Raw genomic sequence first — 24,746 nt, 5'->3', positions numbered from 1 at the left:
CCCCCAAGTAGCCAAAAAATGAATGAATGCAGCTTTAAACAGCCAATAGGCTAAGTTGTTTTTGGGCCTAAACCTAACCAAACCTTAACCATAGCGTTGTAAGATCAGAAACTGTTTTATTTTTGAAACGGCAATGTCGTGTCATTTTTTGTCATTTAATTTGGAGGATTTTTTAAAATTTGCCCTTGGAATTAAAATGTGACTTATATGATTTTTATACAAGCTTCATGTGGTTGTGTACTTTCTGCACTAAGTAGACGTTCTGTACTTTCTGTGTGTGTTGTAGTGTGTAGTGTGTGTGCATCCAGGTAAAAAAAGACCAATTTATTTTCTTATTTCTTCACAAATAGCTAAGAGATTGGTTTTTGAGCACAGCTGTGATTGTGGCCCATTGATTTTCTGACTAAAGTGAACATTGGTTTTCTCTTTCATACATCTGGGTGTGTCGTCACCAAAGATCGAGGGCCGTCAGGTGTTTAAAAATGTGCCAGCAAGTCAGTGTTGCCTGCATAAAACAGCACACAGTCCGTCCGATGCCAGGTCTGAGACCAAGGTCGCTGCGCCTCTGTTGCCTTGGGGCCAGGGACATTTTGTACGTCACCGTAGTCCTTCTCATCAGCCCTGTGCTTGTTGTATCATGCAGACACTATTTTTATAAGATAGATACCAAGGCTTTTGCTCGTTTTTGGATGACTCATAAGTAGTGGGCCCTTTACATTGCCTTGGGCTGCCATTGTGTTTGCATAACTTGTTCTGTAAACGTGATCTTGGAGAGTATGCAATGTTCTTATGATGAGGATTATGATTGTTGTTTATGCATTTTTGTGTGTGTGAGTGTGTGTGCATGGTTTTGCATTCACTCTCAGTCTGTCACCCTCTCCTCTTTGTTGCTTATCAATACATGTCCTATGTACTGTATAGATGCAGTATAGTGTATGTATGTGTTTTTGTGTGTGCCTTTTATGTGTGTGGTAGAGAGGGTGCCCTGCTGCTTGACTCTGGCCCCATCCTTCAGAAGGACACCCCCCCCCCGGCGTGTCCTGACCTTTGGCTGTGTTGGAGGAGTTGCTCATTGCTCACTCAAATCTGAGGCTGACTGGCCATTAGAAATAATAGGTGACAGTCACACAGTCTTATGTGTGGATTTTATTGAGACTTACATAAGTTTTTGCTGTCGTTGCCACCGTGGGAAGCAGCAGTGACATGGAAAGTTTAGTTCACTAGAATTGAACTTGATAATGAATGGGCTAGCAACACACAGGCTGAGCTAATTTTAAACAATTTTTTTTACAAACTGAAACTTATGCTACAGGAATAATCTTTAAGGATATTTCTGGTTTATTACAACAGGGTCTAATTGTCATAGTTTTGGCCATCGTTTATATCAAATATAACATTATATTACTCACCAAATTAAGCTAAGATCTAGGAACACGGCAACATCGCTAAAAAAGAAGTCAGATGGTGCACAAAATATGAGCAGACAGGTTTTAAACAAACTCCCAGTTTAATAAGGAGAGATTAATTTGAAGTATATATATTTATTGAGGTAAGCAATATAGAAAAACTTCTGCAATTAGATCCCACTGATGTGAAGCATTCTTATTAAGCATAGGCCAATATGAAGATAGGAGATAGGACAGGATCTGGTGGTGGTGGAGCAAAGCCAGCAGGTGGTTTACCTCCAAAAAAAGTAGTTTAAGAAATCCTAAACTGTTGGCTTGTTTACAATCTCTCTGGTCTTATCACCAAGTTGTAATAAACTGAAATTATCCTTTAAAAATGCTATAATCACACACAAATGCACAGTGGAGCTTTAATTCAAATGATCACATCCATAGGAATATTATAATTCTTTCAGCACTCTAGTTTTAAACTTTCTTGATCTTCTTGATCCTTGGTGTAATTATCAGAGAACAGTGTTGAGATAATTGACTTTCATTCACTTTGTTAGTGTAATCAAAGGTAAGGCAACATTGCCTGTAGAACTTGTTGCTTCTGGCCACAAATGGATGTTTGCTACTAACATCCCAAACCTGATGTTGCTCTACATTAATTGGGTCACTCTTTTAGTTTACTAAAGAGGACAAACATGTTAGAAATCATTTTTTTACTGGCCGGTTACTTATTTCACCACCTGCCTTCGCTAGAAACTCTGAAAACTTCACAAATGCTGAAAGAATAGCAGCCACTGCTTGATATGCGCCATAAAAAAATTTCTCTTTACAAAGTGAGATGCAGAGGTTTACGATATTTTCACTAATGGCTCAAAATGAATGAATGAATCAATATGAAGACTGATGATGTTAAAATTTCTTAATGTCACTGTTCTTAAAAAAGTGCAGAGTTGATGTTTTGTGACTTTTGTGGAGGGTTTCCTCTTCCAGGAGCTACATGTGCTGTCATGCATATAATCAGTCTGACGGGCATGACAGAGCCGGCATGATAATAACCTAATTATTGACCAGTGAGAGGGTCCCCATGGTTGTCTGGCTGTCAGCGATAGTACCAAAAAGAAAAGGCTGGCAGGAAGGAAGGTGGGCAGTAAGAGAGACTGCAGTCTGACTCAGTCTCTGCCTGTTCTTCTGGAGAGTCCATGGGCGCTCACTGAGCTACTGTCATCACCCAGTGTGTCCATGTGACAGTTAGACAAGCAGCCAGTCATGTGGGGAGGAAAATGCCTCCCATGTGATGTTGGGGAAATTCTAAACAGATTTCATCGTGTTGTATTATGCAAGATCAAACACGCTGGGAGACTCGCTGTCATCCTCATTATCATCATGGTCATTGCGAATTATAGCAGTAAAAACATTAGTAATACTGTTGTTAAGATGGTTGAGGTGAGCCAAAGCCTTGAAGAATGTGTGTGTTTGTCTTTTTGTGTCTTTGTTTTGCATAAACAGGGATTCCAGTTTCATTTTGGGAGGATCCTTTAACTGGTTTGGCAGTTTTTCCTGACTAACTTAAACTTGACTGTTAACAGAAAACCTGTCATTTTTGTGTAGCTTGAGACTGTAAGCATAAACCCTGGCTCACAATCTTAAACAAAGATCTCTTTTTTTGTATCTTGAATGTATGGTCACAACTGCATAGATATGTGGGTTTTTCACTCATCATCCTTGCAAAATGTCTGTGAATGAGTAGGGCTGGATATTGCAACTCACTTACTAACAACTGAAATGTGTCACCCAGTACCTACCAATGAACTGTCAAGTTACCCAAGTTGCTTTATCAGATTCTTTAGGACCTTTTCTTTTTTTAGATAGTTCCTGATTTAAAGGGGAACTCCACCAATTTTACACAGCATAATCAGTGTATTAGTCATGGGTAGTATTACTCAGCCTGTGAAAACAATAGTATAATGTGTTTTGGGGCTGTTGTTTGTGGTGCTGTTAAGTTGTGCTGCATTATACTGGGAGGGTTTTCTAATATTTGGTCAACCATCAATGATATAAATCACATAATTTCAAAAATGTATACGTATAAAAATGTATATGATTTTATTGCTCTCATCTGCTGTTGAAGTGGTACTAAATTGCTACTGACCCTGCTCTAATTCAATACGTTAAACTGAAATTTATGAGCCGTGGAATATAAAATAACATAATTCTTCAGCTTACATTGCTGGCTAATCATCTATATACTTGCAGCAGTTACGCTGTGATCCCCTGGCCCTCCCAGCTGCACTGGACCCTTCTCGCTCCATCAGACGTACAATGAACAGGAGAACAGATGAACAGCGACAAGCGTGCAGGCCCTCACACCACAGTAAATCGATTGGTGAGGGACAAATATAGGTTTGTCTTATTACTGGGAGCTGGACATACTGCCATCAGTTTACAACGGAAGGAAACAAAGGAGAGGGAGGTAGAGAGGAAGTGTGGCGATTAATATGCCCATCTGCTCCCTGCTGACTCATATTCCTCAGTGTAACACTGTTGATATCTTCACTTATTGTGTTGTTCTCTGATGACAGCTGTTCTTGCTGCACATGTGGTTTTCTTCTTCTGTATGTCAGATTTATTTAATCAGATATCAATCTCCTATTGCATCTAACTTTTAGTGCAAATCAAAGCTCTGTAAACCTACTTCTGCACTGATCTTCCATACCCACAGAAAAAACAATGCCCTCCTTTATATTGCCTCACAGCAGCAGAGCAACCTGCCCCCATTTCTGAGGTGCTACCGGAGTGTGTTCAAATATTTAGTTTAGCGCACCCGGCCGATTATTTTGCGATGGATAAATAATCTGTTTGTCTGCACCAAGGACAGAAGATCAACAACCAAATGACATCCAATTTTACTTTAGTAACACATGCTATTCAGTGACAGAGCTAACCTTAATTTGGCCCACTTACTGTATGAACCTCCCTCCTCCATCACCCTCATTCACACACACACACACACACACACACACACACACACACACACACACACACACACACACACACAGCAGTGAGGATGCTGTGGCAGTGCTGCTGATACGATTTGGCATTACTGGGGCAAGATTCCTGCTGAATGCCCTAAAATTTCACCTCCCCTGTGCCCCCGTCCCCACATTCTCGACAGTCCTCTCAGCAATCTCCCAGATCTGTTGTCGAGTCTCACCCTCATGCAGTCATACTAAGTATGTTCATTTGGGGTGTGTAGATTCTCCAATGAGTGTATAGTCAAGATAGAAGCTTTTATACCAAACTACTCTTACAGTCTGCAAGCAGAGAATTTGGAGCTGTTAATACACGGCCCTCCACTGATTTTAGATTCCTATGCTAATATGCTCCCTCAGTTTGGTATCGATACTGAAACTACATTTTTTTTAGTACCTTAGCTTGAGGAATATAAACATCTACAAAAGCCATTTCATTTTCTTTAAACAAAATAAGGCAAACTTCTCAAATGCATCAATGTTTAATGTTTTCTAAACACAAGCAACCGTACAGGAACCGTGCCTCAATAAAGTAGTATAACATTTGAAAAATAATTTCTTTAATGGGTACATATTAGTATTGCACTGCCATAAAGTTAGGGGGCTTGCAAGAGACAGATTTAAAAAAATAAATAATCAAAACCCATGAAGCAGACTATATCCTGACTTCTGGTCCCTAGTGTGGGTCAAGCTGGATTCTTCAAAAATACACCTTGTCCACATACTTTTGGACACATAGTGTATTTCATGATATAGTACATTTTCTGGAAATTCAATGGATAAACTATTTATAGATAAAATAACCAGATGAGAACAACTGTTTTTGGCTAATCAAGAGAACTAAATACCCGATCATTGATTTGCAACATTGCCCACTACCTTGATAAGGTAATTTGTGTCATATATTTGCAGGTCTGTTGGGCAGCGCCTGTTTCACTGGCTCGTCCCAGAACTACAGCACCCTCCTGCTGGAGGAAGAGGCCGGGCTACTGTACGTGGGAGGCAGAGGAGCTCTGTACGCACTCAACACCACCAACATCTCCACACCTGCAAACCTCACAGTGAGTGCCAAGACGCTGCAAGCCACAGATCACCACGTAATTGCCACTGTTAACAAAGAAACAGCAAACCAGATTTCACAAGTTTTCTCCCATTTCCAAAGTGTTAAAGGAGGACAAACTAATAATAGCCTTAAGCAGATTGAGCAAATCCCATTGTGCTCCTCCAATTTTATGGATATCGGATTAAATGCACCAGGCGTTTATTCAAGGGTTACTGAAGAGAGTAAGAACTCAGTGATGCAGCCAGAAAATTAATTGTGTTGTCCTTCTTCATTTCTCTTCCTGTTTATCACACACAAACATATACACACACTTGTGTTCTTTACTTTATCTCTCCTTTTTTGTCCAGAGATCTTTCTATTTATATTTTCTCTTTCTATTTATTGAGCTCACTGAGTCATCCTTATTACCCCCATTGTTTGCAGATTGATTGGGATGCTTCTCCTGAACAGAAGAAGCAGTGTCTAAACAAAGGCAGAGACAATCAGGTACATGGCAGCTCTACTCACTTATTATTATTTAGCCACTTTTTCTTTTTGAGAAAACTCAAAAGCATTTATATTTTTATATATTTATTGAGTTGTTATTGGAGAACATAAATGAAACATTCCTGCTTTGTGATGTGCAGATTGCTTCTGAAAGCAACAAAGTGGATAATCCTTTCAATTGTTTCTTAATTGACTTTTCCTGAAACCCTGAAAAAGTAATCATTTAAAAAAATACACTCATTCATTAAATATTTGCATAAAATAGCCCCTGTACATGAAGTGCATTGACTGGCCTATGTTCCTCTCCAGCCTTGCTTATTGTGGAGCCAGAAATATCCTGTTTTTCTCTGTTCTCTGCAGACAGAGTGTTACAATCACATCCGCTTTCTGCAGCGATACAATGAGACTCACCTGTACATCTGCGGAACAAACGCCTTCAGACCTCTTTGTGCTTATATAGTAAGAGATCGTTTGATTTCATTTCAGTACAATTTATGACTAGACTAGAATTGAAATTAAATGATTAATTGAGCGTTGTCTCTTTTCTCTCTGTAAGGATGCAGAGCGGTTCAGCTTCTCCTCAGGCCTTGAGGATGGCAGAGACAGGTGTCCATATGACCCAGCAAAGGGATACACTGGCCTCCTCATAGGTATGTCTCCTAAATTTGAATTTAATCTATTCTATATACAGTATCTTGGTGTAGTCAAAGCAGCCTGTAGGCATCAGAAGTATGTCTTTTCTGGAGAAAGCTCCCAAACTTTATTAGATTAAAGAGGCAATGTTTTAACCCTATCAAGTATTCATCAGACATTGCAGTCTGGAGCCACTCTAGCGGTAAAAACGTACTTGCAAGTTATGATAGACATCACAAAAATGGATAAACAGACAATGGTAAAGGGAGGAAATATGTCTCAGTGGCTGTTTGAGATGTTGACAGTGTCTTTTCTGTTAACATTAAAGGATAGATGTCAATACAATATTCACATGCACAGATGTTCAATTTGAAGAGTTACTGGTCGCTGTCATCGTTCCTCCAGACTGGCTGTGAGGAGTTACCTTCCTGAAGCTGAAGTTAATATGAGGCTTCAGCAGTCTGAGTGTGAATCTTCCAAAGTTACAATGTTTTTAGTACGAAAATCCCTCTTTGTGTTTCCGTGGACAGTGTTTCCCCGCTGAGCCGTGGCAGAGGGATACGTTGTGGTAGTCTCATGTAGGTTTGTTACTGAGACTACCAGGACAAGCAACTATTTAAGTTTTACAGAAATTACAATCTTTTTTAAAACTCCTTTAAAAAGCTTTTATTAAATTAGTTTTGATTTTCCATTTTTATTATTTTTAATCTGTTTGATTTGTTTTTACAGATTTGTTTTTTGAAGAAATCTGAATCATTTATAATGCAATAAAATTAAAATAAAGACTCAGGAGAGACATTCAAACATTCTCTTGGTTCAGTTTGAACAACTTAAGCATACAGGGATCTATGTCTAATTACCATTTAAAAATATAATAACCACATTGGGTGATAAGTCACAGTCTTCCTACTTATTCTGCAGTATGCCAACTGTGTTCATTTACATCTGATTTAACTCTGATGTCCCAATTTCTTTCTGTCTTTATCTATCCTCCACTAACACACTTGTGTGATCAGATGGTGAGATGTTCACAGCCTCTCAGTACGAGTTTCGCAGCTCTCCAGATGTGCGCAGAAACTTCCCCTTCCCCACGCTCAGGACGGAGGAGGCCCCCACACGGTGGCTTCTGGGTAAATACAACACATGACAACATGTGTCAAAGAAGGGAGATAATCCTCAAATACATCAAGTAATGAAAAAATGGTCACTGGTTTATATAATTTCCCTTACAGTAAACTACTACATGGACCAAACCTCAATGCCATTTTGCACATTTTTATCTCATCAGATGTTTTGCTGTTACTTCAAAAAACTGATTGATCTGCAGAATGAAAATCACATTGGAAAATTGCACTGCACTGCAGCTCTAACTGGCTTAGTTGTGGCGATTCAATCTTACTTAAAAGCTCCATCTTTAGTTTCCAAGGAGACTCTTCCTATGCTGCTAATAGGACTGTGTTTGGACACGTGGATCTATGTGTGTGTGTGTGTCTTGTTTGTGTGTGTACAGAGGCAGATTTTGTGGGCTCTGTGCTGCTGAAGGAGAGCATCAACAGCTCTATCGGTGATGATGACAAGATTTACTTCTTCTTCACGGAGAGAAGCCAGGAGCAGATTGCCTACCCGAGCCAGACCAAGGTGTCCAGGATTGCCCGAGTCTGCAAGGTCGCAACTAACCTAAATACTATTAACCATAATCATAATAATGGTTTCACTGGGTTTTGAAAGTTAATTCTAAAAAAAAAGACAAAACGCACATAACAGATTTATAGTGCCTGTAAGGTCATGGAAAGAAAGGGTTGAAAGGAAGGAGGAGAAAAGTTGTCAGTATTCGACGTACAAAAATGGAGGGATTATTTAATGCTTTACGTCACTGATACAGAGTGAAGTGTAAATGGATTTAGGCAGACTTTCTGTTCTCAATTTCTCTCTCTCCCATTCTCTTACGGCAATGTCAGTGCTGAATGAACCAGCAGTTGGGCGTCTCTGATCTTGGTTTCTTCTTTGACGGTGGTTCTTTGTGTGCCACTGTTGCCAGGCAAACTACAAGTCCACCAACATCCACCTCCAATGGCAAACCTTCTCCCTCTCTTCATTGCCATCTCGCCCTCTTACACTCCTCCTCCTCCTCTTTTTCCCTCTCACCTCATTTCACTTGCGATCAGCATCCGGGTCTGGACAGCATGCCCAGCAACCATTCCTAGAGGTCTCTCCTCTCTTCCTTCCTTCCTGTCATTTCTTTTAACCATGCATGATGGTGTAATTACCATCACAGTATGCTGTTGTGCTGACATCACTGTTGCAGTATTTCTATGGGCTCAAAAAGTGTCTAAAAGACTGTGAGCTGACTCAGAAATAATTTCAGACCCTGCAGTTGTATATCACCTTTTGTGAGAATGTGAAAATTATTTGCATGAATGTATGAGAGAAAAAAAGAAATGAATGAGAAAGCCACTTAGGAATCAACTTTAGTGTTAAATTGTCCAAACCAATCAATGCAAACTGTGGGTATAACTTAACAAAGAGAAAGCAAAATATTTTCCCAAAGATTTATTACTGAATTACTTGTTTTTTTTTAGGTCTTCCTGGTGCTGTTTCACCACAATTTCTAGCCCCCTTTGAGAGGTGGAAAACACATTACATGGCTTCATCATGAAAAAGCCACAATGCTTGTGCGATATTTGGCACGTGATGCGAAAGAGGAAGTGGTATCACTGCTGGAAAAATAGCATGTGTGTTGAAAAGTAATATCAAGGCATGTTCACAGACATGCAGTGAAATCATTTCTGAACATTTAACTTTTTTAATCCCATATACTCAAACAGTTCATCTCCTCATGATTCTCTCTGCATCCAAAATAAGTCATTTTTGGAAATAAGGTCTGGACTCCTCACCTCCTGTCAGAGTTGTCAGAGCAGTCTAGAGTGTAATAACTCAGTCTGAACTAGGCCACAGCAGCACATGCAGATGTCGAGCTGGTCCCCAGCTCAGCTCTGTGGCAGCCAGACACCACCCTGGTTGGAGGCAGATCTGCAGATAGCGAGGGCCCTGGCAGTAGCCTCTGGCCTGAAACCACTGAAGACATGCCATTTTTGAGCTGCCTAACGAGTTGTCCTCTTCTGTTTGTCACTTCCCAGCCAGACCGCATCTACTTCCTCGGCAATCATGACCTATTTTCACAGAGAAGGGTGTAAATGAAATGGAAACAAGGTCTTTGCAGAAAGATAAAGAGCAGAAATCAATGCCGATATTTAATATTGGCCATTTGGGAGTTCCATATATCTCCAGCAAAGAAAGAAAGCTGTTCACTGTGTCCTTTTCTCTGCTATATCTTCGGAAACCGACTTCATGTCTGGCTCAAACAGCAACACACTTTCCATCACGTCATCTTGGGTTAATTTCCCCCAACTGGCAAATCTTTACAGTGCTACGCTTGAATTCTTTGATGACCCGGACGGTGCCTTGATTGACATAGATTGTAATCTATCAGTGCATCCCTTTAGCTCTTTCCCCAATAATCCATCTCTTTAAGAAATGCTTATGTTATTTTCTTAGTGGCATCCATCTTAACTCTGCTTTACTAACCTCTCTGCCAACACCAACTCTCTAGAGGTTTTGTTCTATGAAAAGAATGAGCCCTAAGAGTGAATACATTTGTCTGCGGTCCTTTCCCTCTCTTTGTCTTTCTCTTATACCAAATATTGAGTTGGTATTATTGATGGAAGTGTTCCTAATGCGGGCGCTTTTGTTTTTCGATACGTATGTGTTATGTCGATTTAAACTACTTTGCCTTTTTGTGTGGGAGGCCTAGGCAGGCAGAGCGTTTTGATGAACGACAGATGTCTGCGAAAGACATAAACGAAGAAAGATGAAGCGCTATAATTTCCAAAAAACAAAGAGAAAAGTAGACTCCATCTTCTTTTTTTCTCTTCTAAATGAGGTGTGCTAAATTACTCTTTCAGGGAGAGATTTCTTGCAGCCTCGCCTCCCAGTGCTACTGAAATGCAATTAGAGCAAATGTGCTAAAGTAGGTTCTCGGAGCAACTCTATCTCCTCACTTCCTCCTCCCCTCTTTATATGTGTATAGTTATGTGTACATTATGATTTGATTCTTATCTTTTTGTAGATACATGTGCATTGGTTTTATATCTTTGTGTCAGTGTTATTACAATCACAGATTAGTGTCCATTGATGTGTATATGAGTATGCCAGTTGGTGGATTTGTGTCATTTGAAAGTATATATGTCAGAATGTATCAGCTCAAATGACTTTATTTACTCATCTATCCATCCATCCATTCATCCATTGTCCCCTCTGTGTGCAGACTGACTGGGGTGGCCAGAGGACCCTGCAGAGGAAGTGGACCTCCTTCCTCAAGGCCAGAATGGTGTGTTCAGTCCCAGAATATGAGCTGCACCTCAATATCTTGCGCAGTGTGTTTGTCCTGCAGGGTCGAGACACTCAAAGCAGCATTTTCTATGGTGTCTTTGGCCTGGAATGGTAAGAGATAACATCAAATTCTGCTTTTATTATGGCCTTTTCCCCGCTTTAGTAGCTTAAGGTTGGAAAAAACTTATTCCACACTGTCTGAGTATAAATTATGTATTCTGTGTCAGCTACAATGTGCATCATTTTGTACACATTTCCCCAAAACCCAGCCAGGCAAATGTGGTATCTTTGGAAACTTTGGGATCTCCAGTAGAATTTGAAATAAAGTTGTGTGGGTTTGAACACCTCATTGGCCCGCTGGCAGTTCAGTGAGGTAATCTCATTGAGATTGAGGTCTGTTTTGCATGCGAGACCTGAGAGCAGCAGCAGAAACACATACAGAGAGTAGACATATTATAATAAATTTCAGTCGCACATTACGATCAGTACACAGTGAACATCAAAAATAGTCACAAACATATTATTGCAGTCCATTTAAACGTTTCAACAATAAGTCAATGGGACAAGACTTTTAAATTCCTTTGCATTTCATGCATGGTACATACTGAAAAATCAGTCTTTCCAAATTCAGTATTTACACACAGGAGTTAACCAGCCTTGATCTCTAGTCCAGCGAACCGTAGATGTGACACAAGTGAAAATTGAGGGGACATGTAAAATAATGCTGACATTTTAGGAAAAGACCCTTATAAATAGAACTGATTGTGTGAAATTCTCTTTTCTTGATGCTAATAAGCACCAACCTACTTCTCCTATATCTCACAATAATGAATATGACATTTAATCTCCTGTAATGAAATGCAAGCAACAATGATAAACTGCATCAAGTTGATTTAAAGTGGAATGTGCAGCATGTGAATACAGAATATCTACATAGTCAAACACAGACATGATGACTGTTTGGAAAGTGGTTTTCTTTTCCTTAAAAGAGCAAAAGGCTTCATTCTGCACACTCACATTTTTATTTTTATTTTTGTCTCGCCAGTTGGTGAAGTTCGAAAATCAAAACTCAGGTGGACAAATAGGTTTTACTGGACAGGGTGCACACATAACTTGTATATAATTGTTTTAAACGAATAACCAGGTTTGATTTCTGCTGGAGAAACCAGCAGCTTAGCAGGATGAGAGGGAAGACCATTGCTATCGGCTGTGTTTTTTGTATACACTACATGGCCAAAATGTATCTGGACACCCGACATTACATCCATATGTGATTGCTGAAAGTCTCACTTCCTGCTGGAACAGCCTCCACTCTTCTGGGAAGGTTTTTCACCAGATTTTGCAACCTGGCTGGGATTTGCTCCCATTCAGCTACAAGAGCATCAGTGAGGTCCAACACTGATGCTGGCCGATAAATTCTGGCCCACAGTCAGTGTTTAAATTCATCCCAAAGGTGTTGGATGGGGTTGAGGTCAGAGCTCGGTGCAGGCCAGTCAAGTTCTTCCACACCAGACTGGGAAAACCATTTCTTTATGTCTTTGAGCACAGGGACATTGTCATGCTGAGACATTAACGGGTCTTCCCTAAAGTTGGAAGCATGCTTTGGTCTAAAATACCATTGTAATTTATACTGTAGTGGAGTGGAGCTAATTGACCTTGCCTAACCCATGAAAACAGCCCCAGAACAAAAGTGCAGAAAGTATGTGGCATATAGTGTAAGTCTGATATAAACCAAACAAAATGTATTGATTTTCTTCTTGTAAACGTCACACTCGAACTTCTAAAAACAGTCAGTCATACATCAATCTTCATGAGTTTCATCTAGAGTGGGGGGTTGCTGCTTTTCTGTGATTTATATCATTGTAAAATGAATATTTTGGGTTTTTTGGACTTTTGGTCGAACAAAACAACGTTTGCAGACGTCACCTTGGGCTCTGGGACCTTTTTTTCTCTATTTTCTGACATTTTATAGTCTAAATGATTAATCATAAAAGTAATCAACAGATTAACTGATACCGAGAAAAATCAACCCTAGGTGAGTTGTTATCAAAACGGAGCCCGCCAAGCTGCAGTCAGAGCTGATGTGACAGTGTCAGAGGACGATGGCTGCCAGTGGAATATCTAGCAGCGATGTGAGTGTGTGTTTATGCTGATATGCAGAGTCATGCTGCATAAAACTGTCCCATGGGTGTTTAGATTCTGATGGAGAGGATATCATTGCAACGGAACAGTAACTCTATTTCTCTCTTGCGTTTTCCTTTTTTTTTTACTGCTACACTTCCTTTTGTTGATATTCAATCTCAACCTCTGTTTGTCTCCTCATTCACTGCAGTAGCTGTCCTTTCGTTCTTTCTTTTTTCTTACTCTCTTTCTTTCTGTCTCGTCTTGTCTTTCTATATGCTGATATTCTTTGAAAAACACACACCTGTGCGAGTAGTAGTCATCACTATGCATTAGACTCAAGCGTGCAAGAATGAGTAAGCCCCTGAGCTATACTGCTCACCAGTTTTGAAGACAGATTCTGGTTTCACTTCAATCCCATGTTTCTCACTTGAATGCTTTTGAAGGCTGAGGTGGGCACACAATGGACTTAAGAATGTGACGCAGACATTTTCCCCCCATTACTAATCTCACCTTTAGGGTTTAAGATTAAGCGTCACCAGGTTTTCAGCTCCCAACTCATGATGTTGTTATGTTATTGGACAGACCTTTTCTTTCACAGGTGCTCCACCAAAACCACAATACAAATGGGGCTGTGTTATTTATGACTCATAGGGAGTGGGAATTTCAGTACTGTGAGTGTGGTGTTGAAAAATCTGCAAAACAAATATTTCCTTTTGGAGTGGATGATGGGAGTAGCTACTGGAGATAAAGAGGGAAAATTAAACACCTATCAGTGACGCCACTCCCTCATGTCCATTCAAGACAAACTGATAAGATCCAAGAGGGAAATGTGAGCGTAGAAACCAAAACTTTACCACCTTAACATCCACAGTTTTCATAGAATAGAGAAAAGCAGCCTTGTTACCTTTTCGCCTGTCATTGGCAGCTTATGATCTGTGATGTGTTTGAAATTCGATCTGGGTGGCAGTTGCTCCCCAGATAATAACCTCTCAGTGTTTATCCAACTTTGAATCATTAATCCTGACTGTGTCCACTGGATGTGTCTTCGGGGTGGGGGATTGTCTTTCAGGAAGAATATCAAAGCATCTGCTATCTGCCAGTACGCCTTCTCAGATGTGCAGAGGGCTTTCGAGGGGCCGTACATGGAGGTGCAGGACTCAAAGTGGAGAGAGTACACAGGGAAAGTTCCAGAGCCAAGACCTGGATCTGTAAGTTTCATCTATTAAAACCACTCTTTCTACCATCATTAGAGTATTTAATGTCCCAATCTTTCCTCTGTGATCATTTCTCTGTCTTTCTGTCTCCCATCTCTCCAGTGTATAACAGATCTGCACAGGTCCCAGGGCATCAACTCATCTCGAGACCTCCCAGACAATGTCCTCACTTTCGCCAGAAGGCACCCACTGATGGCCAGCCAGGTGCACCCAATAGGGGTGCGCCCACTCATGTTCAAGAGGAGCGTCAACTATGTCAAGATAGCCGTGCACAAGGAGCCGGCGCTGGATGGAAACATTTATACTATTCTGTTTTTGGGAACTGGTGAGTTTTACAACTGAACAGTCAACAAATTCTATGAAAAGACCAAAACCAACAATGAACTGATCCTACTAGCAAGTTTTGCGTGTATTGCAAAAGCCTGTTACATCTTTCTTATTCCTCTGTGCTGCAGAGCTCCATTATTGTCCAACACATCATGCTAGCAGATCTGTGAGGCTATACTTAGACACAGCGGTGCTTTGTGCTAGATGTTAACATCAGCATGCTAACATGCTCACAATGACAATGGTGTAGCAGGTATAACGTTTACCATGTTCATCATCTTAGTTTAGTGTGTTAGCATGCTAACATTTGCTAATTGGCACTAAACACAAAGCACAGCTGAGGCTGATGGGAATGTCATTAGTTTTGCAGGTAAATTAGTAAGTATTACTTATAGCATGACAACATTTGTTTAATTATGTATTTATTTTTCTTTTAAGCATAAAGGTTTTATTATTATCTATAGCCAATTTATATGTATATACTTATGTATGTATGTATGTGTATATATATATATTATATTTGTGACCCCTTTTTTAAAGATTTACGTCTTTGGTAGGAATGAATGGACTTGGGGCTGAGTGCCACAGGCAAGGTAGGGAAATTGGAAAGTATTGAGAGATGAACATTGTTGGTTTTGGTCTTTCCTTTACAGAAAATAAACAGGATTTTGTACTCTGTATTGCCTCTCAAGGTTATCCAATTGTCTCGTTTGATAAGATTGTATCTTTTCTTACAGATGATGGGTGGCTGCACAGAGCTGTAGACATCAATGGAGAAATGCATATCATAGAAGAGTTGCAGTTGTTTGATAAACCCCAGCCCATAGAGAGCATGGTCATATCCTCTGCTCTGGTATGTATTCATGTATGCAGAGTTATACATTAACAGAAAGTTTAAATAACCTATTTATGCTAAAGTGATGCAAATGAAAACGTGCTGCCTAATTAATTTGCTACATAGAATTAGATGGTAAACATGCTGTTTTTATTTATCAATCAGTAAATTAGAACTTTTTAAAGAATATTTTATGGCCAAAGTGTTTACAAATTACATATATAAGTTAAGTGTTGGGTGTAAAGCTAATCTGCAGCGATCAGGCAATGGAAATTTCTTCCAAATCCATCAGTAATTGATGATAAATGAACAAATATGCTTCTTAAATCACAAAGCATTACAATACTTGTGTTGCCTGTTGGAATTTTAGGCTTTAAAGGTCAAGAGCGGGAGAAAAAAAAGGGAGCAACGTGCAAATACAGTGGAAACAGATCAATCATTTAGCTTTTGTTTTACAGCGGAGTATCTATGTTGGCTCCCACTCTGGAGTCGTGCAGGTACCGATGTCAGCCTGTCAGAGGTACACGTCCTGTTATGACTGCGTATTTGCCAGAGATCCGTTCTGTGGCTGGGACGGGAGGGTGTGTGTGGACATATCTTCACGTGCACACAGGTGAGGGAACACACACCTGTTACACTAACAAATGCACATACATTGATACATGCAGACACAAATGCACATTTCCACAGGGAGGCAAACATACCGAATGACTCAGTGTTTTATAGAAAGAAGACTGGAAAATGGGGTAAGAGAGATTTGGCAGAAAACAAACCAGATTCTTGCTTAGACAGATACTTTTGCATGGCCTCATCATGGATCCTGAGTCTATATTTCCCTAAATCTCCTCTGCAGTTCCACCAGTTTATTCTGCTTGTTGGTGTCTTTCATTTACTCCCTTTTCCTCTATTTCTTCTCTATCTCCTACTACATGCATTTACTGTAGATGACAGCCATAGAAAATGTTCAAAACTGTGGTTCTGTAAATGAAAATAAATTGCATTTTTCAGGTAAAAAAATATACTTCCATTGTATACCTTCATTTAGATATGACACTCAAATGTTGCCAAGAGTAAATACGTGTCAAGCCCTCCACATTCTTAATATAACAGTCAAATAATATGGTGAACTGTTCTGAGAAAGTAATGGAATGATAATGAAATACATCATTATTGTTAGCCATTCTTGAAAAAAGTAATAAACCAGAGATGAATCATTTTGACACAGTGGACATTTTTGCATTACATGACCTTTTTTTGGTTGATGTTTAATTCTTTCTTCTGGGCCCAGCAGCAATACCAGAGTCTAATTCATTATTTATACAGTTTACTTTCCATTCCAACAGAATTTCTATGAAAGCAGGTCGAAGACAATGTAGTCGACCTGGATTTTTTTCCATCAGCTCTGTTCAGCTCAGCAGGAGCTTCTCTAGAATGATTATCCAAAAAAACATTTGGATTTGAAAACGCACTTTGAATCAACATTTAGGTTGAGTGTAACTCAGCATCTAAAACAGAAAAGCAAAAAGTAGGTTGAACTGACTGACATTGTTATTCTTTTTTTTGGTAAAAAGAGGAATAACATGTTTACCCATATAAGTCCCCATGTTTAGCATTTATAAGCAGTATATACAAATTTTATAAATGGTTTATAACACACTATAATGTAGTTGTAAGCCACTATAATGACTATTATTGCAACTGTGTGTGTTGCTATGTTGTCATTCATTATGTGTTTATGCCCACAGGAGGAGTTATAGTTGTTGATAAATACATTAGTAAACACTTACAATTACATTATAATGTGTTATAAACCATGTATTACATGTTTATATATATATGCATATGCTGTATAATATAAATGCTTAATAGGGGGACTTAATGTAAAGTGTCACCATAGTTTCCAGGGAGTTTCCTGGAAACATCTATGTAACTTTGCACTAATTATAGGGAAAATAGAGAGTGTTCAATTGGTACACTTTCAATTAATTAATTCCATTTAATATCTAACTTGGAGAGTATTTTAGTCAGTGCACAGCAGGTCGGCTGAATATGAAACAATGTGAAATTTGTGTACAGGCAAATATACAATTCTACATATTTGGAGATTAAGGTTTCCATTTATAAATGAATAATTAACAAATATTTATTTGGGTTTAAATGGAGCTTTTCCACCACTGCTTACTGAGATATTAGATGAATCTTGTACAATTAAATCCAGTGGAAAAAACTTTATTAACCAGTGCATATTATAAGCCCCTTCTAAACAAAACACACATACTCAAATACATAGACATTACTTTGGCTCACTCTTGCACTGGAGCCTGTTTGTGCCTCTCTTCACTCACTCTGCATGAGTGAGTAGCAGACATCTTAATCTCCATTATGGCAGCAGACACATCAGCCTCTCCTGTGCATTTGTTTGAGGGCAGCATCACATTCGGAGAAAGCAGCAAAAATAATTGAATGTTAATGGGAGATCTTACACTTCCCTGGTTACGGCATAATGTCTACTTCATTTTTTAAAACAATTAAATAATTTAAAGGAGAGTGAAAAGTCTGCTCTCTAGTGTTTTTAGTCACTGAGGTTGTTGGAGTACGGAGATGGAGAGAGAGGGGGAAGCTGTGGCAGGATTTTGCTTTACTACAACTCTGCACTGAACTGGCAAAAAAACAATTACGTATGCTGCTCCCTCTGCCTGGAACCTTCTGCAGTTAGATCAAAAACTGCAAAATTTGCCTATCAGAGGTACACGTCCTGTTATGACTGCAGATGTTTTGGGGTATTTTAAAATCTTGATTTGTTAGCCTCATTAAGTTATTGTTTTAAAATGGTCTTAGTTATTTTTATGGTTTTAGAAAGCTCTTGGGTTGTTTTAGTGCCATGTAGGGTGTTTTCAGGATGAAATCTTGATTGTAGAAATTTTTGTTTTTGTGGCATATTTTGTGTTTTCTGTCTAATGTTGTTTGTCATTAATTACCTTATTTCAGGTCAAATCTAACCCAGGATATCTTGAGAGGGATCAGGGGCTGTAAGGAGAATTCAGGAAATGGTATGTGTTACAACGCACACACATGCACATACTGTACATCCATTATGTAACATGCATCTCTTTTACTTTTGAGAAAGTTTAGTACTTTATTTTACCTCCCATCCATTCCCACACACAGATTATGAGGTGAAAAAAGTCCAACACACACTTTTCTTTGCTCTGCCTGAAAACTCAAGCATTTAGCAGCTATTAAGGGATTTCATAGGTGTATGCTCCTTACCCATCCCCCAGGTCCCAGCATACACATTTTAATCAGTTCCTCTCTTGCTGTAGGTCAGGCAGTCGTGCTGGCTGCACTGCAGGGCTCGCCACATTTAAAGAGGCTTATGAAATGTCCTGGAAAGTGATGCTGAAAGGTTGAGCTGCTCAGGTTGCTCACCTACACTTTGAAAACGTAACCTTGATGACCTCATTTTATATGCATCTCTCTGTCCCGCTGCATTTTTGTCATGCTGTCTCTCTCACATTCTCCACCCCGTTATCTTCCTCTCTCTACCTTATCTCGCTCGTTTCATCTGTTTTTAGCTGCATCTCATGTCTCCTGTCCTCTCTTTCTGTTGCTCAGTGGTGCATCGGAAGCGTTCTGTGATGTCGGGTGACGATGTGCTACTCCAGTGCGAACTACGCTCCAACCTGGCAACTCCGCGCTGGACGCTAAACGGCAAAGAACTCCAGGGATACGGCCTCAATACGGGCTACCGTATCGGCACAGATGGCCTCCTCATAATCAGAGCTCGAGCCCAACAAAGCGGGTCATATCGCTGCTTTGCTGTCGAGAACTCCGTCTCAGTCCTGGTTTATCTTTACACAGTCAGGGTGCACACAGACTCGTACTTCCCCGTGGAGCCCACAGCCACAACTAACCCCACTACAGTCTCCAGCCCGACTGTTTTCTCTACCAGCAGCCCCACTGAGCAGCCTCTGCCCTCACCTCCCGCCCCACTGCCTCCAGGACCTGAGTTCCAGACCTACAGACACATGGAGGCTGTGTACATTTCCCTGGTGGCTGTTCTTGGAGGGCTTTGCTTGGTGTTGACTGTGGTGCTGTTTTATGTGAGCTTTTGCACAAGACGGGCCCCTCACAACCGAAAGTTCTCCCAGCAGGGACTGCAGGTCCTGGGGGCCTCTGAGAGAAAGAGGAGCTCCCATCTTGAACTTAAAACCATCTCCAGCCACTGCAATGGCCGGCAGGGTCGTCGGTCCATCTCGGTGCCAACCTTCGGGGACATGGGTGATGGCTTCCTCCAGATAGTTCCAGGTGAGGGCCAGATGTCTCCAAGCAAAACGCCTCCTCCAGCCCCTCCTCTTCCTATGCCACCTCCACTGCCCAACATGGACTACGCCAACGGGCTGTCAGCCACTCTGCCCAGCGTGCTGAGGAAGATGAACGGGAACAGCTACGTGCTGCTGAGGCAGGCCGACCCCGAGGGCATGTCGCCCCTCTACCACTCCTTCACAGAGGAGCTTAACAGGATCCTGGAGAAGAGGAAACACACACAGCTGGACCTGATGCAGCCTGATGAGAGCTCCATCTAGGATGCCCCTCTCAGTCTTTGTCCCACAGTTATTTATTTTCACCCCAACGGCGACCCGTAGTTGTGGGGAGACCTGACTGTTGTATCAAACGCTGCTGTTATTTATCCAGTGTCAGAGTACCTGCAGGCCGTGTCCTAACCTGATCTGAAATGTGCAGCCTCCTGTGTCTCCGATGACAAATGGCCCATGATTTCACTTCAACAATGGACTACACTAACCAGAGACTGCTATTCAAAAAGTGGAGCTGTGAAAAATTTGGCCATAGACTGCACTGTTACAAAATTACCATGAGTAGGGATCTTAATGATGCTACCTCGGTGTAGACTCTCTGGAGGTTTGTGAAAGATGGTGGTCAGATGACACAAAAAGGCAAAGGTGCAAAATAGGACATGAGGTGATCACATATTTTTGAGACTGCGGAAAAGTGTTCAGGAAGTTTTTAGTGCCATGTAATATTACCCCTCTATGGAGCTTAAAGCGATACTCCACCCAAAACCTATCTGTTACCTTCCACCTAACATGCCCGCAACCTCAGAGTCTGGCCCTATGTGTTACAAGTTTGACATGAGGCTGTTCCTGTTCCCTTGTCTGGGGGAGAACTGGTTTGACTCACCCATAGTCGCAGGACTGGACTCCGTATCACCAAAGCCACGCAAAGTTAATAAGGAGGTATACTCACCCGGCCCCACCCCTACCCCAAATGTGTGACCAAGGCACTAATCTACCAAACTAAAGGACTACTAAAAGACTCATCATAACACTATCTGTTTTTAAACAAGCATATGTAAGCATTCAACAAGCATATGGACAGAGAAGATTATGCTACAAGACGTTTCATGTTTTGAACCACTTTTTTTTTTACAGTGAAAACAATTCACGAAATCCATTGTAGGGCTGCAACTAATGATTGTTTTCATGATCAATGAAATTAATCTGACAATTATTTTTTCAATTCATTATGAAATTAATCTAAACAAAATGTCAGAAAATAGTGAAGAATGCCCATCACAATTTCCCATGTCTTCAAATCGGTGGTATTGTTGACCAACAGCTTAAATATCCAGCAAATCTTCACATTTGAGAATCTGAAACCAGCAAGTGTTTGGCATTTTTGCTTCATAAATGCCAATTAATCAACTAATTGTCATGAATTCAATCTGACTACAATTCTTTGTTCTCTATGAAGGAACAAACTACAGTCCTTTTACATCCACCTTTCAAGCTCACAGGGCGTGCCTGTTTGATATTATAGATTTTATGTGGAGTATCACTTTACAGTAAGAAGCCAGTTCTCTTACAATGTATGAGAGCTCAGGTGGTAAGACAAATCATACATTTCAGTTTATTTAAACCACTCATTTTACATTGTTTTCATGTAAATTGCAATAATTACATCACTGTTGCAGCTGTTAGTAGCAATGTGTTGTGGCAGTGCCAATGGAAACACCTGTAGCAAACTGTGAAACAGTTTGGGTTTCTTTTTCCTGGTGTCTTTCTGTTTTTAGCATCTGTGTGAGAGAAGAGATACAGTTGTGTGAAAGGCAGCTTGACTAGTCTGTTAAAGACCAATAAAGGAGTCAGTTAGTTTGTAGCCAGACTGATTGAATTCACTGAAGACAACAGACTGGCTTCAGGGCCCAGGAGGCTGAGAGGAAACCACAACACACACAAAACAAACGGAAGAGATACTGTAAAGAAAATGCTTATTTGCTGTTTTTTATACAGCTAAACATACATAGACTTTGTCAAACTGAAGCCCTGTTTTTGGATGATCAGACATCAAGACTAGTTTCATGCCAACTATTTCAAAGACAGATGAAAACACTGGATTTTTTCAAAACAATGTTACAAATAGACAACATGGTTTTCATCTAGTGTGAAATACAGACAGGTTTGTGTTTGTCCTCTGCTGTGAAAAACCAGCTGGTGGCACGTCGTTGAATAAGAGTAGAGAAGACCTTCACACATGCAACCCACTAAGGCATCCTCTGTTTACCTGACATCAGAGCAATGCCAAAACAACAAGAGCTGCAGAGCCTACAGTATTTCCTTGGAAAGGTGAAAAGCACTATGATTAAATAGCACATATATAAAGAGGGAAGTGACTGAAATGAATCTGAGTGGTTTGTAAATGTGTCACGGACAGTGGTAAATAAAGACTTGTCTTTCCAGCAAAGCGTTGAATCAGCTCTTGTAGCAGTGACTTAGCAGCAGCTCGCTGTGGTGACTCGCAGCATGCATTTGTCAGAGCATCGCTGACAGTAACAGCAGTACTTGGCTCGCCTCCACGAAGAAAGGACAGGGGCTTCTTGTCTGTTTGCAGAGAACGCTGTCGTCTCTGCAGGTAGAAGCAGACAAAACATTTGACCTGAGTGTCCTGGTCAGCCATGCAGGAAACCGATGCAAGGAGGCAGGAGCTATTTTGCACTTGCAGGTCTTCTTGTCTGCCTTGTAAGCCACTTTATTCTGAAGCTTTTTTGATTGAGAATATAGTCCAGGAAATGCACTCTGTGCAGACCACTAAATGTCCTGGACTGGATGGAAGAAATTCTGACTAAAGGCCTCAGTGTGATTCAATCAAAGTGCTTACCTGGTTGCGTATGAGGCTCTTTTTTTCCCAATTTTCGCACAACAAATTTTGGCACTTTGTGTGTACAGCTGAGTCCAACACCATGAATATCGTTGGAGAGACTGTCCCTTATCCCCTTTTGTACGATTCATAGTATCTTGTCCCTCTCTCTCTATGACAGGCATTCTGACCATTTGGAACAGGTATCAACACCTTTAGACATGGTTGGACGACACATGGCCTAGTTCGTTTTAAGCATACTGAAACTATCGTATGTACGATCTTCAAACCCCCAAAAAAATGCCGAATACCGTGATTTCTTATAATCCAATACACACTTTATTTGTAATAAAGTGGAATAGTGGGAAGGGCCGTAGTAATTCAGAGCGAAACCAGCAATGTCGAACTTGGTAACCCCAGGAAAGTAGCAGTGATGGTGAACAGGCAATGTGGACTGATAACGACAGGCAAGGTTAAGCTGGCTGGAGAAGCAGGCAAACAGGCTGACAGGAATCCAGGAAACAACAGGAGCGGTGATCACCAGCACCGGATAATCCTTCAGGCAGAGCAAGCCAGGCAGGTGACATACACACACACACATCCAAAGACAAGTAGGGGACCCACAAGACACACCAGAAAGGGGAACACAACAGAGAACACAGGGCTGGGGAGAAAAAGGTGGCAGACTACCACAGAAACTTTAACCCAACTTCCACTGATTATGTTTACTGATTCTTTTCAATCTGGCCATCTTTCTGTGATGTTATGCCAAGCTTCAGTCTCTACTTTTCCAAAAAAAAAAAAGATCTGCTTCAGTGTAGCAGTTATAAGCTTGTCTTTTTACCAAACAGACTATAAATAGTTAGCCCTTTGCTTAGAGTCTGTTCTCTCATACATTATTTCAAAAGATCAGACAGCATTTATTAAAAATAGTCCTTTTTTTGATTCAAGAAATCTTTTTAATTCATGTTACACCACTCGACTGCCAGAAATAATATTTTCATTAGATGCCAACAAATCTTTAGATTGGGTGGAGTGGGCTTACTCATTTCCAACCCTAAGAAAATCTGGAATAGGAATGTATTTTTTGACTTGCTAAAATTGCTATATTCCTCACCATATGCCCATGTGCGCTCCAGTAACAATTATTTTAAATATTTTCCTCTTGGCCATGGCACAAGTCAGGGCTGTCCACTTTCACCTTTTCTGTTTATCCTAATGGATGAATCCAAATATGGGCATTATTTGGGGTGGAGCGGAACAGAAAATCTCGCTATATGCAGATGACTTGCTTTTATACATTTCAGATCCCACTAAACCAATAGCATATGTACAGGAAATATCTAGCTATAAATTTTATTTGGGCAAGAGTGAACTTCTGTCTTTCCCATACTTTACCATTTAAGATCTTCTGAGGTCACATATTTAGGTGTGTTTTTCTCTGTTGCTCATATGGAAAAGTGTTGCCTGACCATTCGACCTGACCTGTGTGTCCTGTCTAGCCATGCAGAGAACAGATGACAATACAACTGTGATGTGTTGGCAGAAGCTACTTTGCACTTGCATGTTTTCAGCTTTTTTTCTTGTCAGTCTTTTTAACCTGTTCACTTGTTTTTATCCTGATCTTCATTCCTCCCCTCTCTCCCTCTCTGCTGCCTCTTTTGTTTTCCCATCTCATCACCTCTGCATGACGGTATCATCTATTACTCTCTCTGCTCACATTCCAACACTCTCTCAAGGACCCTACTGAGTTTACAAATGGCCATGATGGCCTCTAATCAATTAGGACCAGTTTTCAAAGAGTCCTAGAGTTTGTGTTTGTGAAACAACTGAATTTTCTGCAGTAGTTTAACATTAGAGATACTGTAAATGTTATTCTCACATTTCTAGCTGATATTATGATTTGTGAAATAGTTTTCATTGCACGCATTTCTCATAAGAATCAGACAGCTTAAATATGTACTAACAGTGCTCAGAAGTTAATCGGAATGAGTAATGGTTTTCTGATCCATGCCAATTTATAGGTGTGATTCATGTGAGTATTTCATTTTATTTAAATCAAAGATGTAAAGAAATGTTCTTGTTGTGTTACAT

General features: G+C 40.4%; 1 protein-coding gene across 3 annotated transcripts in view; it reads left to right on the top strand.

The window, feature by feature from the left end:
* sema4gb (sema domain, immunoglobulin domain (Ig), transmembrane domain (TM) and short cytoplasmic domain, (semaphorin) 4Gb) overlaps nucleotides 1–22,254 on the top strand; it is a 36,015-nt gene extending 13,761 nt beyond the window's left edge. For 2 of the 3 annotated variants that reach the window (XM_044178387.1, XM_044178386.1), the window contains exons 3-15: nucleotides 5,339–5,487; nucleotides 5,913–5,975; nucleotides 6,336–6,434; nucleotides 6,532–6,625; nucleotides 7,625–7,738; nucleotides 8,119–8,273; nucleotides 10,933–11,108; nucleotides 14,191–14,329; nucleotides 14,438–14,660; nucleotides 15,400–15,515; nucleotides 15,956–16,110; nucleotides 18,486–18,547; nucleotides 19,113–22,254. In XM_044178387.1, the coding sequence (XP_044034322.1) occupies nucleotides 5,339–5,487; nucleotides 5,913–5,975; nucleotides 6,336–6,434; nucleotides 6,532–6,625; nucleotides 7,625–7,738; nucleotides 8,119–8,273; nucleotides 10,933–11,108; nucleotides 14,191–14,329; nucleotides 14,438–14,660; nucleotides 15,400–15,515; nucleotides 15,956–16,110; nucleotides 18,486–18,547; nucleotides 19,113–20,083 (2,516 nt within the window). In that variant the 3' untranslated portion in view covers nucleotides 20,084–22,254. Of the gene's footprint in view, nucleotides 1–3,650; nucleotides 3,781–5,338; nucleotides 5,488–5,912; nucleotides 5,976–6,335; nucleotides 6,435–6,531; nucleotides 6,626–7,624; nucleotides 7,739–8,118; nucleotides 8,274–10,932; nucleotides 11,109–14,190; nucleotides 14,330–14,437; nucleotides 14,661–15,399; nucleotides 15,516–15,955; nucleotides 16,111–18,485; nucleotides 18,548–19,112 lie in introns of all 3 variants that reach the window. The other variant, XM_044178388.1, reaches the window with a different exon arrangement.
* Nucleotides 22,255–24,746: the final 2,492 nt, after the last annotated feature.

The sequence above is a fragment of the Siniperca chuatsi genome, linkage group LG20, assembly GCF_020085105.1.
Source record: "Siniperca chuatsi isolate FFG_IHB_CAS linkage group LG20, ASM2008510v1, whole genome shotgun sequence".
NCBI lineage: Eukaryota > Metazoa > Chordata > Actinopteri > Centrarchiformes > Sinipercidae > Siniperca > Siniperca chuatsi.
Note: the sequence above shows the minus strand (reverse complement) of the source record. Positions and strands in the feature narration are given on the sequence as shown.